The sequence below is a fragment of the Leishmania infantum genome, chromosome 11 (genome assembly GCF_000002875.2).
Source record: "Leishmania infantum JPCM5 genome chromosome 11".
In the NCBI taxonomy this organism is placed as follows: Eukaryota; Euglenozoa; class Kinetoplastea; order Trypanosomatida; family Trypanosomatidae; genus Leishmania; species Leishmania infantum.
In genome coordinates, this window is record NC_009395.2 from 181,781 (window position 1) to 198,735 (window position 16,955).

A 16,955-nucleotide genomic window follows, 5' to 3' on the forward strand; every position below is an offset into this window, starting at 1 on the left:
GATTGGTCTGAGCGTTCTTCAGCCGTGACGTCATGCCTGCGAAGTGGAGCTGCAGCGTCTCCTTGTCGACATGATGATGCGGACTCACTGTCTCCACTCTCCACTTGCGGAAGGGTTCCGGAGTGAGAAACGGATGGATGCCAGGGCCAGCTGCGCTGCACTGTACAAGTGTGTCATACGTGAAAGCCTGTTCTCCTCCGAGAGGACGCTACACGCCGGCTGCCCCTGTGGAACACCCGCCTGAGTGAGGCGGACCCACGTGCGGCGCCGTTCGATCAGCTCCTATACCTAACCCATGCACCGTGGGATCGATTCATGTGGCAGGGAGCCGATTCACATGCTTCTTAGTGTGTGGTGGTCGTGACGATGATGATGAATGCTCCGTAGGGCTGATAAGGACAGAGACAGGGACATCGATGTGAATGGGCACACACAGACATATCATCGCCCATTTCGAACGGCTACAGGAGCGGCTCAAATGCTCCCCAAAAGAAGCACACGAGAAGAGCGAAACATGGAGTGCCGAAGAGAGCTATCGCGGGTCGTTCGCCGATATAACCGAATTCAACACCACACACACAGCGCCAGTGAGTAACTTAAACATCACAGAAACATAGAGAGAGAAGACGACCACCTTTTGTATTTTTTCCTCTGCGTGTGCGTTTCTCTGCCGTACAACACGACTTACACTCCCCACCCCACACTCGGCCGGCCACACGCCCCCATCGCGCGGTGCGAAGCAGCGCCAGACACGCGGTGCAGCAATGCGCCGACTCAGTCATCGGAGCACTGCCCACCTCCCGCCCCGCAGGTCGCCTCGCAGCCGCGCACAGCAGGCGGGTCGCCACGTCGTGCATCCCTCGCGGCGGCACCCGGGCCCACCCACCAGTAGGCAGCGTGAGGGCCGGGCGTGGGATACGCTCGGGTCGCGCACACACCCCGCCCATCACATGGACGGCACGGGCGCGTGCACGTCACAGGCCGCCCGGACGCAGCGCCATCCAGGGCCCGGCCGCCGGCATCAGTGGGGATACATCGCTCTGGCCACCCCTACGCCATAGATGCTTGGCCCTGTCACCACCAGGGGCTGTTCAGCACTGGCAAGGATAGAGCGAGAGGGAAGGGGGAGGGGGGGCTGCTCGGCCTCCCAAAAGAGAAGGTGCGCGGTGGACCCTGAGATGCCACGCACGGAGACGCCCCCCCGCGTCATCCGGGTGGAAACAGAAGCGAGAATAGAAAGGAATACAGCAAAGCATGGCGGCTGGCCGGCTGCCGCACAGATGCGCCCATTTTTTAACGCGGGTCGAGGGAAACGAAAATAAAAAAATCGATAGAGATGAAAAGACAAGCAACACCTGTCGTAAATCGAAGACAGTTCTCGATCTACATTGGCTGATGTAATTACCTCGCTTAAAGTGACAGTATCTCCCACTGCGGCGCAGGAATCACAAGAGAGAGCGAAAGACAGACGGAGACAACGAAAGCCGACGAGTTCACTGGGCACGTCCAACTCCCAGAACAGGAAGTCGCGCCACGCAAGCCTCTTTTTTCCTTTCACATCACCCTCCAGCACACTCGCACTCACACGCAGAGACCGCGAGAGATGCACGCAAAATCACACATGACAGCTTGATAAGATAATGGTAAAATAGATGGAAAGATTTTTGCTTGATAAGCGAAACTAAGTAGACAAAAAAGACGCCATCATTGTAACGGGCTCCACCTTCCGGAAGTGGATGTCCGCCTGTGTCTGCGTGTGTGCGTGTGTGTCGAGGGGGGGGCTCGTGCGGGCTCCTGGGGGTTTGTCTGTCCACTCGACTCCCTACTTGTCACTTCGTCTTCTTCACAGCCCTTTGCAAAGACGCTGAAACAGGAGAAAAACAGAAGAGCAAGAGGAGTGATCCTTGGAGGGGAGGAGAGCGGCACGTGGCCGGCGAGACGGGGGAGGAGGGGGGTAGTATCAATAAAGGAAATAGTTAAGCAAGCGAGTCCACCATCTTTTGTAATTTCATCCCTGTTCTGCAGCACCCGAAAAGAAAAGAAAGAGGGGGGCATGGGCCTGATGAAGCGCGACGTGGAGGCGTATCGCCATTTCGCTTAAGTGAATGGAAGCACCTCCGCCAGCTGAATGAGCGAGCCCGCCGCACAGCCGATCAGCAGGCACGCGCCTGTCAGCTGACCGGCCATGGCTCGCTCGCCATCGGTGGAAAGGCTTGGCGTCTCAGGGCTGTAAATCATCGAAAGCGCTCCAACAAAGCCATTCGACAAACCCATGATAATCGTGAACACATACGCGGCCGCCTTCGATGGGATCTTGTGCACCGCGCACAGCACCAGCAGAGGAATGAAGATGATGCGTGTAATCGAGGCAATCAGGATCACCTTGCGCGACGGCCACAGCCGCCTCCAGAGGGTCAGCAAACGGCCGACGAGGTCAGCGAAGTTGTACGCCGCAATGATGAGTGTCGTGAACCATCCGTCAGCACTGTCCACAGCAACAATGATACCCGGGTACACGAGATAGGTGGCACAGAAGGTCAGGAAACAGGCAATCATCATCGGGTAGATCTTCTTGATGACTGGCCACAGCTTCACCTCCTGCAGCAGCTCCGCTGTCGTCAGCATCCTGTCTGCGGCAGCAGGGCAGTCATTGCTGTCCCCATCAAGGTCAGCCTTCGTCTGTGTCACAACTTCGCTGCTGACTTCGCCGGAGGTCGTCTGCGGATATGCACAGTCGCATGCGACCGTTTCAGTGGCATTCACCGCAGCGCCGTCGTGGCTCCCGGGCTCAGGAGCAAACTCCTGCGTCGGCTCCGCCTCGAACCCCTCCCTGGTGAAGAAGCGGTCATCATAGAGAAGGTTGGGGTGGTGGCGCGCCCGGATACCTCTCGCTGTGACATCGCCGTGCTCCGTCTCCAGCAGCAGCTCTGCCTTCTTCTCAGAGCCGGAGTCGGCCAAGTAGCGGCAGGCAGCGCGGTCCTGCAAGCCGGCGGCGCCGTTTTTGCGACACACGCCGTCATCGGACATCTCCTTCACAGCCTTGCGCGGGCAGTAGATGTTCGCCCATAGACCCCGGCTCGAGCGGAACTCAGCAACGTAGCGCCGCGCGTATGGATTGTACGGCAAGATCATGAGAAGCAGCCCGGAGAGGAAGATGATGCCTATCGCCAGGCAGAAATAGATGAGGGACTGCGTCAGCACGGCGTTGTAGGTGTCGGACATGCTTACCTTCAAGACGATCTGCAGCACAGACACTAGAGACCCGGAAACCGCCGAACCGACCAGCATGCCAGTCATCATAATCGGAGGGCAGGGGCCGAAAAGCGCATACCCGGTGTTCTCAAAGTAGGCACGAGCAGCGCCGCCCAGGTATGCTACGATCATCAGCGCCGCGATCGCGCCGTACTCGGGAGCGTTCGTGTGCGGCATGATGAGGATGACGAGCAGTTCTATCGTCATCAACACGCAGCTCACCTCGAGACGGAAGAGCAGCGAGAAACGGCACATGAAGGAAGTCAAGTTTGTCGGCTCATGAATCGCCTGCGCCACTATGGTGACCACTGTGTAGAAGTTGAGGATGTTCCTCCAAAACACCGGCGAGAGCGCCTCTGCAGCCTTGTTGCCAGCGAGGTACTTGTAGTACTCCAGCATGAAGCTCGGGGCACTGTTGATGGCTTTGGGGCCCATCACCATGGTCACGCCGACCACAAGGCTGGTGACAAGCATGGCCGCCTGCGGTAGCTTCGACATCGCTCGCACTGCGCCGTGTCTGGGGGTGATGTGGAGGGGGTCGGGTAGTTCCTGCGTGAGCAGCAGGAATGCAATGGCTGCAAGAGGGGCGTTGTGGACGACACACCGACAACAGCAGCACCGAAACAAGGAGCACGGAGAGTCAGGGATACAGACGCAAAGAGATGCAGCGGAAAAGAAGAAGCCGCGACGAGGGGAGGTGCGACGAGCACGAACGGTGGCAACAAGGGAGGGCGGGCGTGGAAGAGCTGAGGGGCGTCTCCGAAAAGTGCTAGAAAGAGAGCGTGCCGAAAATAGAAGAGAGAGGGGGGCAAGGAACAAGATGTGAGCGGGAGCTAGCGGTTGGCGGGGAAAGGCAGAAGCGGGGATGGCGCTTTACGGAACCGCACACCCGTCTCCGTTTTTCCTCCAATCCATGAGCGAGTGTTTGTGTGTGTGTGCAAAGAGGCGGGGTGGGATGGTACGCAGCAGAGAGGAGGGCAGGGATTAGCGGACACACAGACGCAGACGCGAGGCAGTGCAGAACGGGGACAGAATCCACGTCATTCGATCCCGCAATCAAACGCCTAAGATTGGACGTGGGAGGTAGAGGAGGGGGTCCGGGGCCTTGTTGCCGCCCGAGTGTCCCATACCGAACATATACGCACATGCGCACCCGCGTGGCTGGGGTGACCCTAAGACTCGCAAAGGTCCCTCATCTTACCCGTTGCTTCGCCTGTTCGTTGCCCCCTTCTTCTCAAGTGCTGCCCAGAAGCGTCGCAGGTTGTATTGCTCTTTTCTACGTGTGCGTTTCTCTGCCGTACAACACGACTTACACTCCCCACCCCACACTCGGCCGGCCACACGCCCCCATCGCGCGGTGCGAAGCAGCGCCAGACACGCGGTGCAGCAATGCGCCGACTCAGTCATCGGAGCACTGCCCACCTCCCGCCCCGCAGGTCGCCTCGCAGCCGCGCACAGCAGGCGGGTCGCCACGTCGTGCATCCCTCGCGGCGGCACCCGGGCCCACCCACCAGTAGGCAGCGTGAGGGCCGGGCGTGGGATACGCTCGGGTCGCGCACACACCCCGCCCATCACATGGACGGCACGGGCGCGTGCACGGTCACAGGCCGCCCCGACGCAGCGCCATCCAGGGCCCGGCCGCCGGCATCCGTGGGGATACATCGCTCTGGCCACCCCTACGCCATAGATGCTTGGCCCTGTCACCACCAGGGGCTGTTCAGCACTGGCAAGGATAGAACGAGAGGGAAGGGGGAGGGGGGCTGCTCGGCCTCCCAAAAGAGAAGGTGCGCGGCGGACCCTGAGATGCCACGCACGGAGATGCCCCTCATTATCGTGGAGGCGGCGCTGTACAGAAAGACAAAATGGATATGTTCTGAGGAGGGAAAAGCGGGGTGGCAGGAGACGCTCCGAGGCACATTCCCGTGTGCAACAGCACACACTGACATATATACACATACACACGCGAGCGGGGATAGTCGCATGAACTACAACAGACGGATGAGCCTGCCTATCTGCATCACCGTCGCCCTATGGTGGCAGGCAGCGCTCGAGATGCTGACGGACATCCGCAATAACCCGCTTTACCCTGTCGTCATCGTAGATGGCGATTTGGTCGGTGAAGCTTGGATAGCGGAAGGCGTTGACCATCCGCGCTGACGACAACAGGAGCTCTCGCTCCTCTGCCGGGTGCGCAACCGACGGGCCAAAGCGCACGTCAATCGGTGGAATAATGACAAAGTGATATTGCATAGCGCCCTCAAGGGTGAGGACGGGCTGTGTTGGCATGGAAGCAATCACCCACGGGCGGAACTCGATCACGGCGCGGCAGCGAGGTGGCGAGCGCTCCATCCACAGTGCGTGGCCGATGCCGAGCCCGTGCATGCCCACCACAATGTCCGCGTAGCGGCCCAGGTGATACTGTTGTGCAGCCGTGTGTTTTTCCAGGTATACCTCCTCCACACGGAACCCCGCCGCCCGCATCCACCCTGCATAGCGGGACGCATTAGCGATCACCCGGCTTGTGCGGTGCACGAATAGAACTCGCGGCTTATACGACAAAGACAATTGAGAAGATGTAAGCGTTCCAATGCTCCACAACGTCGAGGCCGACGAAAGCCATGCGTGCTGCAACCGCAGCCGCTCCATCTCCTGCACGGACCGATTCACTCCGTACGGCGAAGCCCGGAACTGCCGCGCGACCCAATCCTGAATACCGTAAAGAATGTCCCGCTCGAGCACGGGGAGACGGTGGGTGGTCACGAGAAGGCCGTCGCAGAAGCACAGAGTGGACGCAGTGGCCTGAGACTGTCGTCGCGGCGGCGGCGGCGACGCCATCGTGACCGTCGCATTCGCCTCCAACTCTGCACAATGACGGGACTGCGAGCGGAAAAGAAATGAGCTGTTGTACGGAGACCCGCGGGCCAGCTCCGGCGACGAGAATGCGTTCGCCAACGCAGCGCTTAGCTCCATCTTCCTATGTGTGTCCCCGCGGCGGTCCATCCAGTTCGACTCTGGCTGATGCAGCAGCACCGTTTGCGTGGGGATGCGCAGCAGCACGCCGTCCTGCCAGGTTTGGTAGGCGCTGCGGAGCGCCTCAAGGGCGTCGGTGACGAGGTGAAAAAAGTGGGTGGCAATCCACGCTCCATTAAGAAGCACCGCCATCGCTGGCACAACCCGCACTGCGGCTTTAGAGACGCGAGAAGACGGTCTGGAGAGCACGTCGTCCGTCAAAGGAAGAACTGTCAACCCAGCAGCCTGAAACTCGGCAATCCCGGCACGGATGCGCGCATCCGTCAGGTAGATGCGGCCAGCGCGGAGGCACACAGGGCTGCCAGTGGCGGCGTAGCTGGCGTTCGCCAGGTAGCGCGGCGAAACTGGAATGCGGAACGCGGACGCGTTCGATGCGCTCGCCTGCTGCCAGCTAGCGGTCCTCCATGAAGGCCTCTCCGCGACGCGCGCTGCACAGTAGGCCGTCAGCGCTTCTACACTGTTAAGATGCCCCTCAGACGCGCCACCGTCGAGCGTGACGCTTTCAGGCCCGAACGCGTACGGCTGTGAGCGTGCAACCGTTGAGGGCATCTGAGACATCAGCGTGTAAGCGGCCTCGAGGGGGTCTTCGGCAGAGCGCTTGGCCGAGAAGACAAGCGCCTCTGTCAGCGGACAGCGGAAGCGACGACGAGCGTCGTCGTGCTCTTGCTGCTGGCGAAAGGCCACCATTTCATCGCCGTACCAGCCCCACCCCCACACTTGCGTCTGTGACAAGATCACACAACAAATGAAGAAACAAATCGTGGCCGCGATGAGAACACAAGAAAGACTTCGCGGACCGCGTAATCCTCGGCGAGCGCTCCAAAGACGGTGGCGCAGTGAGCCAACGCCAAGCGCCCCAAGCACAGCTGCGGGTGATGGTGGCTGATGATGCACGGGCGACGACTCCTCCGCTCCTCGCTTGCGAATCGACTCCAGAGTCATCCGGCTGGCTCAAGATCGACAAACAAACTCGCTAATTCACGTCGTGAGTGTATGTGTCCGTGTGTGCAGTGGCATAGCCGCAAACGTCAAGATTATGGCAGTTAAGGGCGCCACCACTGCCATTCAGCCCCACCGCCTCTCCTCCTGCAGCTGCCTTGGTGATCGACTAGTGACCATGATACCGCCTTGGAACGGAGAAAGGGAAGACAGGTGTGGAGTGTGTTACCAGTAGGGAAAAGGAGATGGCACGCGGAGTAAAGGTGCCTTGTGTGAACAACGCCCTCGCCCTTTTACGCGACGAGACAGCAGCGCGTCAAGATGCAGCCACTGGTCACCTCCCATGGATTCAACAGAGCATCACCAAGCCACTAGAAAAGGTGGTGCATTCCGCCACGAAGATACTGCCACTGGGCTGCGGTAGGACCAGCAGTAAGCATCGCTACGTGGAGCGGAGGACTTGTCACGTCACGGAAGCGAGGGAGAGACTCCGTCATCGCGGTGCCAGATACCTCGCCGCTGTTGCTTGCTTGCTTTTTTTTGTGCACAACAGAGAGAGAGACACATGAGCCAGTGCGCCCCCGTCTGCGTATATGTCTTAGTTACTCGAAAGGGGAGCGGAGAAAAGGGGGTGCGCGCTGTTCAACGTCGGCATCGAGACGGCACGTCAGATGCAGCTCAGTATGCACAAACTCGGCCTGTACCGCAGGCACCTTCGCTCGTCGAGCCGCTACCGCCACCCCTCACTTTCCATTAGTTTGCAGAACGCTCGCAAACGCATCATTCTTGGTCGAAGTCGTGTATGGCCATCCCAACGACATCCAACTGAATGATGTCCGTGCGGGCATTCAGCAGCATGCCCAAGTGCGGCGTCGTGCGACCCATATCACCGTGCACAAACTCCTTCACATAGGTTCCAGCCTGAGTTTCGAGATCGAGCAGGAACCAATGCGTGTTGAGAGGCGTCAGCCTCATCGAGTGAATCAGCCGCGGCCGACGATGCAGCGAGCGTCGGTGCAGCACACGCAGGGGCGTCTTCTGCTGGATCGGCAAGTCCCTCATAGCGTGAATGGTACGCACATGGGGGTCGGTAGCCACGTCGTCGATGGCACGGCTAGACCAGATGACGCAGCGATACTGCTTCACCTTGCTCTCCGAATGACGGGCGAGGCGGACGGTGATGTCCGCATCCGTCCGACGCAGCTGACGCACTTCTACGCTGCCCTCGTGGCTGGAGCAAATGGACGCCTCGAGGCGGCGCAGATCTTCCTCGGTGAAGCGCTCACGGATCGGCGAAACAAACTCCAGCACAAACGGCCGCCCCTCACCGAGCATCCGCACATCCACATCCTCGCGGCCGGCGCTGTGAAACTTGTAGCGATTGTAGCCGAAGACGAGGTTGGATGAGGCGACGGACGGGGTGACAGCCTGCCAGCGTGTGGCGTGGGCGCCGCGCTCTACCGCCAGAGGTGCAGCTGATGTCAATTCCCCTTCGTCTCTGGCGGGCAACGCGGGCGACTCCGCTGTCTCGGGAGGCAGGGCAGGCATATCCGGAAAGAAGAAGGGCAGCAGCGGGTTTGCGATGACCTCCTGGAGAGAGAATGAGCCGATGCGCTGCCCATTCAGGAACCACGGAGACTGTGACATGTTGCGCATCATTTTGCGATAGCTTCCCATGAGGTAGATGTTCGTGTGATGCAGTCGGCAGGAGACTCTGGCTGCCTGCCGGGCAGTCGTTCGACAATCCTCTTGTCCTTCCTCTCTCGCGGCCGTCGCTGTCGCCGGCATCCATCCGGCCTTGGTAAGATACGGCACTGCATAGTCGTAGATGACGCTGTACGGAAGCACCTCGGTAGAGCGGTTTCCGCAGTACGCAGAGGGCATGTGCCCATCGGTGATCAGACCCTCCGTGGCGTGATGACGACAAAACACTTCTCCGACGAGGCTCTCACTTGCCCCGCTGTAGCGGAACGCTTGCAGCGCGACGAGAGCAGGCCTGGTTCCGCCGCGATCTGGAGCAGCCGCCCTAGAAGAGCTCGCCGACCCAGAAACAACGGCAGTCACCGCGGTTCGTGCGCGCTTGATGACGGGCTCTCCTGCAGCGGCCTCCTTTCCCGCCTCTCTCGCATGATCTGGCAGCGTCGCCCCAACGGCGTCGACATACACGGCGAGCCCAGGAAGCTGCGTGGTTCTCCTGATGGCTGCCGCCGACACGCTTGAGGCCGCTACATCGTCGTGTGAGTACAACAGATAGGGAAGAATGCGTGCACGCAAATCGCTCATGTAAAAGTCCTTGAAATTGCTCAGCTCCTCCTTCACGACCGACGACGGCAACGGTCTTTCCGTGCCTGTTCCTTTGAGGTCGAAGTAACGGGTTGCCACAGCCAGCCACGTGAAAGTGAAGCTACGGTTAATGTTCACGTTGATGGTGATGGCCTCAGAATCGTAAAACGGGCTTGCCCGCACTGCAGCCGCCGCCAAAGGGGCGTGAATGAGGTCGATGAACTGGTACAGTCCCATGCACGCAACACACAACCACGATACTGCGTATTTGGGAGCAGTATCACCCCCAAGCATACCATGCGCCGTGGACGCTGCAGCTGTGGTCTCCTCCACTTCAGGTGCGCCAGCCGGACGTGGCGCTTGCAGACCGTCTGCTGTGGTGACAGTCGGTTGTAGGGCGCCGCGAAAGTAGCGACGCGCGCTCCGAGGAGTCTCATGGACGAGAGTGAACAGTGGATGGTGGTCATCGTCCAGCATCGGCACTGTATCGTCGGAAGGGGCAGAGACGACTCCTGATGCGAGAGAAGGCGGAAGCTGCCCCATCGCTCGTGGAGGAGGGTAATCGAACAGCATTGACATTCGAAGAGCACACTGGTAGCATAGGGCATCTTTCGGCCAGGCAGTGCGGCCAGATGCTGCAGTCACGGCGGCAGCAGACATGAAGATTTTCAGCGTGTCGAGAGAGAAACAGCGGCTTTTGCAATAAATCAGAGCGGCACCCATGCGTGCCGTGTGTGTGCGTGTGTTTTCATGGCGATGATGGGAAAACGTGACCACAAAAAAAAGGGAGGTGCAGAGAAGAACAGTGTGTGTGTGTGTGTGTGTGTGTGTGTGTGTGTGTGTGTGTGCCTGCGCGACACGGAAGACAGCAGCACAGAAGAGAACTCATGTCTGCGCGCCGATACCAGTGCAGTTATGTTCTCCTGCATGCCCTCTGGGCACCTCTTGTTCCGCCCGAGCGGCAACGCAACCATACCGCATAAGTGGTCAGTGGCATACCGCATATTCTTTTGCTTGGGGTGTTGCCTTGCAGCGTACGAGGAAGAAGAGGCAAAACGAGGTCTCAAACCTCTTTATGATTCCTTTGTGTTGTTTGGGTATTCGCTCACGTTTCTCGTAGGCTCCCTCGCCCCCTATCGAGCTATGAGAGAGAGGGGGGCTGGAAGTGCAATCCTACCCCTCCCCCCTCACCTACCCTCTCCAAGATCGCAGCTGCCAGGGGGTTTTGATGGCTTCGCCGGGAGAGAGGAAGGGGCGGGTGGATTGAACGCACGCTGCGTACACGCTGCTTTGGCAACGTCACCCTTCACATAGTTCTTTGTCACCGCCTTGCGATGCACTGCATTGCTGGCAATCCCGCCTTCTTCCCCGAGCCCCCTCCCGGCGACACACCTCTCGTGTCATCGTAGCTGTGGTGACGGTCAGGGAAAAGATAAGGCACTAGGGTACGGCGCTCCTGTAGCCCCGCATCACCCACCGATACGCTTCTGTCATAGCACGCAAACACAAGCGTGAGCGGGCATGTGCGCGCACACGTGTGCACATCACCCTCTCGGTGTTGTCTGCCTCCTCCCCTTCTCTCTCGGTGTTGCGTGTTTAATCGAGCTTCACCAAACAAGGAGTAGCCGAGCGCAGCTGTGCGTCGAAGACAGCGATCACACAGGTTAGCAGCATTGCCACAGGCGCACGCGAGGGAAACACATAGAAAGTGTTTCGAGAGCAAGGCGAACAGGAGTGGCACCACAGGTTGTCTTTACATGTGCTTCCCCAGACACATGGACACGCATTCACGAGGAGTGGCATTCATCCCTTTCCAAACAAAAAAAGACCCCGGCTATATTTGCTTCCTGTTCCGATGCCGTGACACGCACGCACGCACACACATTGAGGTCCTCGTTTCACGTCGACAGAAAAGTTCAGCAAGGGGCACGCAAAGAAGGCTATTCGGCAGCCATCCGATAGAGGAGAGAAATGCAGAGCCGGAGTTCCCGCGGCAGCTGCCGCTTCCCCTGAGGAAGAGTGCAGCATCTGAAAACAAAAAAAAAAAGATCAGGAAAGCCTTCGATGATGGGAGAGAGGGAGGAAGAGGGAGAGGCTAAATATCATTTCCGCGATGCAAACCTCTGCGCGCAAGGCGAATGGAAAAAGGAAGCATAAATCGATGGCAGTTGCAGAGCTGATCTTCACACGTCGTTTTTCTCCTTTGAGTCTCACGAATGCATAGTAGTTTAGCTGGTCGGCCTCTATTCTCTTGTGGGCGCAGGAGCCTCTGGCGATACACGGCGCGTCGCAGCCGCATCCGTATTGCCGCCATCGTTGCTGTGGCGGCTGACTGGGATCGCGACAAAGGTGACAATACGGCCAGCGAAATCGTGCCGGTGCACAAAATGGCAATACAAAAATGACACAAGAAAGGAGCTACCGACGACGGCGACGCATAAAATAACCGTTAATTTTTCCTGAAAGAGAGAAACAATGGTGAGGGCAACAGACGACGCCAAGGCCACGCCCATCATGAGGTGCAGTCGCCAACCGTCGAATGGAATTCGGAAGGGTCGCGGCAGATACGGATACAGTTGGCGAAAGCGGTAAAACGAGATTAAGATTACAACAACGCGAATGCCATAGAGGCACTGATCCACCAGCACCAAAGAACCGAAGCCCAGCACCGTCGAGAAGAGGCCAGTGAGGACTGTGTTGAAGGTCAGTGTCCAGTGGTACGTGCCAAATCGTTTGTTGCGCCGCGAAAACCACACCCCCACCTTTCCTGGAAAGGCCTCTGTGAGCGCCATCCCCGAAATGATGCGTGTAGTAGTGCACAGCGCCGAGAGTGTCAGCCCAAACGCCGAGAGAACGCCACCCACCACGGTAAAAAACTTGAGAGCGTTACCGCCTACCTGGTACGATACCTCCGCCCAGTAGCCGGTCTTCCACTTCGACAAATCCAATGGCTCTCTCGATACGCTGGCACCTGCGATGATGGGGGGTACGTAGGTGATCACCGCAAGCCCAATAAGTGGAATGAGAGATCCGATTATGGTCCGCTGCGAGTCCTCGACCTCTTCCACGACTGTCCCAGCTTGCTCAAGTCCAGAGAGGCACCACGAGGCGGTGGAGATAAACCTAGTCCAATCGACGGATGCCGGGATGTAGGCCACGGCTGGCCAGTTCACGTAAAAGCCCGTGTGCAGCTGTTGCAGAAGATACATGAGCACAAATGGGGCCACCGTGAGCACGGTCAGCACCACACTCGTCACGCCAACCGCTTCCACACCCAGCATGTTCAGGGCGTACGTGAAGAGCAGCATTCCCAGTCGCAGAAACTTCGCCCCCGTATCACTGCAGCGGATGGATGTGCACAAATACTCGGAGAACATTGTCGGATAGAGAGCATTGTCAACGGCGATGTAGATGAGCGACATGATTGCCATGGAAAGGTACACACACCGGTGAAACGACAGTTTGATCCACATGAGGAAGCCGGCGTTGGACGGCACCGCAGCTGCCAGCTCTGCCACAACCAGCACCATTGGAGCCCCCATTATCACAGGAATGACAATAATCGAGACGATGGTTAAGAGCACACCGCCGCCCATCACCGCTTCTTCGATTCCGTAGGCTCCGCTGATGGTAAATGTGTACATCAACCCCGTCAGAAGCAATGTGGAGAGAGCCCTACGCTGCGGCGGCGCCGTCTGTGACAACGGCGAGTCCTGTACCAGTGCATTGTCTCTCTTCACGACGCTAACCGAAGAGCCGCCGAAACTGTCTGTCGTGGCTGGGTATCCCCCTTTGACACCACTACTGCTCAAGCTCCCGCTCGGATAGGGTGACGTATCGGCGGATAATTCGACAGAAGCGAGTTGGTACCCGTTCGGTAGTGCAGGGCGGTGCAGATGACTACGAGGCGGATGCTCGTAGAGCTGCCAAACTATTCCATTGGGTTCATATTTGCTCATTCACCAAAGGACCACGAAAGGAAACGCGGGAAAGAGTACAAGAACACCGAGACAAAGGAGGACAAAGTAAATAACAAGAAACACGCACAAGGGCGTGACTACGGGCAGTGCCTACGTAATAAAGATTGCGTAACACAAGACAAGCAGAGACCCTCGTTCGTCGACAGTCAAAAGCGGCGTACGTTAAAAAAGACGAATCTGGCAGCAAAGAAAAGAGTAGAAGTTCCGAAAAGCGTCTGTGTGTGTGTATGTGTGTGTTGCCTCTCTCTCTGTGTGCAGGTTCGCCTTGCTCTCACAAGCTGTGGCAAATAAAAGAAGGGGGAAGGGAAATCGGGCTCAGTCTAGCGGGTGCACAGTGGGCACAGCAAAACTATCTTGCAACAGCCACCCTCACCTTCACACAAAGAAAGGTCAACCAAGAGAAATACGGAAAGGAGACAGACAAGGAGCGAAAGGGCGAGCGTAGAGTTGTTCTCGTTGACGAGGGTGAGCGCGGCTTCTGCCTATTCTGTGTTGTCGCGTTACGCCAAGAAAAGCGCGTCCTCAGTCGTCAGTAGAGGCCAAGATGAGAGCCGTCTGAAGCACACAATAGAGGCACTGCAGCTAGCGCACTGTGGAAAAGAGATACGAGGTAGCTTGTAGTCGCGGATGTGATAAATTCACTCTGTGAAACGCGAGAGGTACACGGCGAGACACAGCATCTCTGAGAGGGCATGTTGCGCGAAAAACGTAAACACAATGTGGAGGTATACGGAGACAAAGGTTAGAAAACAAAGCAGAGCCCGCAATTGCTCGAGGGTAGAGGAATGGCATCACGTTGAGCCGACCCGAAAGACCATAACGCTGATATTACTTCGAGCGCAAAATCTCTCTCGCATCCGATTCGATCCTCCCGCCCCCCCCCCCTCAACTTGACGGGCACACCTCATTGGATTTAGCCCATTGTGGTTTTCACCTTGGCGAGGATAGGGAAAGGAAGCATGAGCAAAAACGCAGTTGCCTTGCTCGTATGGCGCATGTGGTCCCATGGATGGCTTCGCCTAAGCGGACGCACAGATGTGCTGTCCTTTGTACGAAATTGATAGCGTCTTTGTGTGGTTCCTGATGGCCTACCCCTACACGTAATGTAATGCGGGGCCTCGCTTCGCAGACTCTTCCCCTGCTGTCCTCTCCGTTTCCGAAGAGCAAGGTGGGGGCGACGGGTTTTCGCATTCAACCCTGTGCACCGTGAATGTTCACACTAAACACTAGAAGCAACAAACGAGCGGAAAAGACAGTTCCTCACGTTTTCTTTCCTTTTTTCTGGTGTGCGCGCGTGTCTCCTGTTTGCTAGCCCACTACAAAAGACAAGAAACCGAATAATATTGATGATCAGCTGCAAGAGCACAGAGAGGCAGAGTGCAGCGAGTGAAGGAGGACTCGAAAGAAACGCGCGATGCGCTCAACGACACCGGTACCATTTCTGGTCGAAAGAAACCTATTCTCTTTCTGCTAGGGATCGACCGCAGGTGTGTGAAACTGTATGTGTGATGGTGTACAGGATGCTCCGCTACGCACCTCTGAGCAGCTTTGTTGGGCGCTCCTGGTTCCTTTTCTTTTACAGCAAACTCACTAGGCATTGATGGCGAGGAAGGTGATTACGGCGGCCTGTGCAAGGGTGAATAGACCGCATCATGAGTGTCATCTCGATGAGCTGCGCCGCAAGAACAAGTACGAGAGAAAGCTTCGTGCCTCTCATCATGTTGCCTTTTCTCTGTGCATCTTTCTTTGCTGCCTATTTCCTTGGCAACGCCTTCCTTTGTGAAGTGCTCTGTGGCCTCCGCCCCTCCCTCTTTCCTCTACAGTGCAAGGAAAGGGGGCGGAAAAGAAAAACAGACAAAAGTGGTCGTACTGGCTGAGAGTGAAACCTGTGCGCGCTGCTCACGCGGAATAAGACAAGGCCAGAAATAAGGGGGAGGGGCTAAATATGAGATGAAGAAATGAAGAAACGCTTCGCGGAAATCCTCCCTCAACCCCTCCCCACTTCTTCTCTATGTGTACATGGTACATGCAGCGCACCACCACACGGACCACACATGGGGGAAGGAGAAACAAGCAGAAAGCGGAGAGAACACACGACAAAACGCTGGTCTATGAATGATGACGTTCGAGGTCACATTCATGTTCTCGTATAAAGCCCGCACGCGCAGTCGCATGTTCCGGTGACGCACACGCACACGAAGAGATTTTTCTTCTGCGTGTGCGTTTCTCTGCCGTACAACACGACTTACACTCCCCACCCCACACCCGGCCGGCCACACGCCCCCATCGCGCGGTGCGAAGCAGCGCCAGACACGCGGTGCAGCAATGCGCCGACTCAGTCATCGGAGCACTGCCCACCTCCCGCCCCGCAGGTCGCCTCGCAGCCGCGCACAGCAGGCGGGTCGCCACGTCGTGCATCCCTCGCGGCGGCACCCGGGCCCACCCACCAGTAGGCAGCGTGAGGGCCGGGCGTGGGATACGCTCGGGTCGCGCACACACCCCGCCCATCACATGGACGGCACGGGCGCGTGCACGGTCACAGGCCGCCCCGACGCAGCGCCATCCAGGGCCCGGCCGCCGGCATCCGTGGGGATACATCGCTCTGGCCACCCCTACGCCATAGATGCTTGGCCCTGTCACCACCAGGGGCTGTTCAGCACTGGCAAGGATAGAGGGAGAGGGAAGGGGGAGGGGGGGCTGCTCGGCCTCTCAAAAGAGAAGGTGCGCGGCGGACCCTGAGATGCCACGCACGGAGATGCCCCCCCCCCAGCATTAGGGCGCACACGAAAAAAGACGAGAAGAAAAACGAGCAGGTTATAAAGTTCATGCGTTGAGGGAAGGGGGAATAGTGAGGCGCGGATGAAGAATACACACACGCATAAGCAAAGCCAAACAATAAAAAAAAACAAATGACTGGCGCAAGTGGGTGCATTGACTTCAATCCTCTCCCCCTTTTCGCTGCATCCCCCTCTAAATGTCGCACAAGCCACGCACGCAACCGATTTTGGCTGTCCAAAACTTCCTCGCTTCTCCCTTTTAAGAAATCATATCTGCGACGAGTATAATTGCAGAGCATTCACGCCCACCGCTAGAAAGGAAATGAAAAAGAGGTACCGCAGGTGCAGTCATAAAGGACTAGCAACGAGCGGCACCCCACTCCCGTTTTAACCACGTTGCCAGTCAGCTCAAATGGCGGTTGCGCACTCGGAGACTGACAATCATCAGCGGTACTCCACGGCCGTACAAGCCGCCGAGCGAGCCCAACAGATAACCTCAGTGCGCCATCTGCGCGGCCGACGCGGGGTGAGCAATCAGTGTCACTCACGTCCCTCGAACCCTTTGCTCTCCCCTTGTATAACTCTACGAGGGCAGTTAACCTCCAAAAAGAGAGATACGTGCGCGTCGGCTCACCATTGGCGACGGGAAACGGCAGAGATGAGTGGCGCGGCGACGTGGGGGGATGAAGAAAGA

General features: G+C 57.8%; 4 protein-coding genes across 4 annotated transcripts; all 4 read right to left on the bottom strand.

Moving 5' to 3' along the window:
* Nucleotides 1-2,097: 2,097 nt before the first annotated feature.
* Nucleotides 2,098-3,750, bottom strand: NT4 (nucleobase transporter; the record flags this gene model as incomplete). The annotated part of the gene is made up of 1 exon (XM_001463816.1): nt 2,098-3,750. The coding sequence occupies one exon, from the start codon at nt 3,748-3,750 to the stop codon at nt 2,098-2,100; it is 1,653 nt and encodes a 550-aa protein (XP_001463853.1).
* Nucleotides 3,751-5,280: 1,530 nt separating this feature from the next.
* LINJ_11_0530 (conserved hypothetical protein) lies at nt 5,281-7,224 on the bottom strand (the record flags this gene model as incomplete). The annotated part of the gene is made up of 1 exon (XM_001463817.1): nt 5,281-7,224. One exon carries the CDS (start codon nt 7,222-7,224, stop codon nt 5,281-5,283), a length of 1,944 nt encoding a protein of 647 aa, XP_001463854.1.
* Nucleotides 7,225-8,001: 777 nt separating this feature from the next.
* Nucleotides 8,002-10,164, bottom strand: LINJ_11_0540 (conserved hypothetical protein; the record flags this gene model as incomplete). Its single annotated transcript, XM_001463818.1, has 1 exon — nt 8,002-10,164. One exon carries the CDS (start codon nt 10,162-10,164, stop codon nt 8,002-8,004), a length of 2,163 nt encoding a protein of 720 aa, XP_001463855.1.
* Nucleotides 10,165-11,747: 1,583 nt separating this feature from the next.
* AAT15 (putative amino acid permease/transporter) lies at nt 11,748-13,148 on the bottom strand (the record flags this gene model as incomplete). The annotated part of the gene is made up of 1 exon (XM_001463819.1): nt 11,748-13,148. The coding sequence occupies one exon, from the start codon at nt 13,146-13,148 to the stop codon at nt 11,748-11,750; it is 1,401 nt and encodes a 466-aa protein (XP_001463856.1).
* Nucleotides 13,149-16,955: the final 3,807 nt, after the last annotated feature.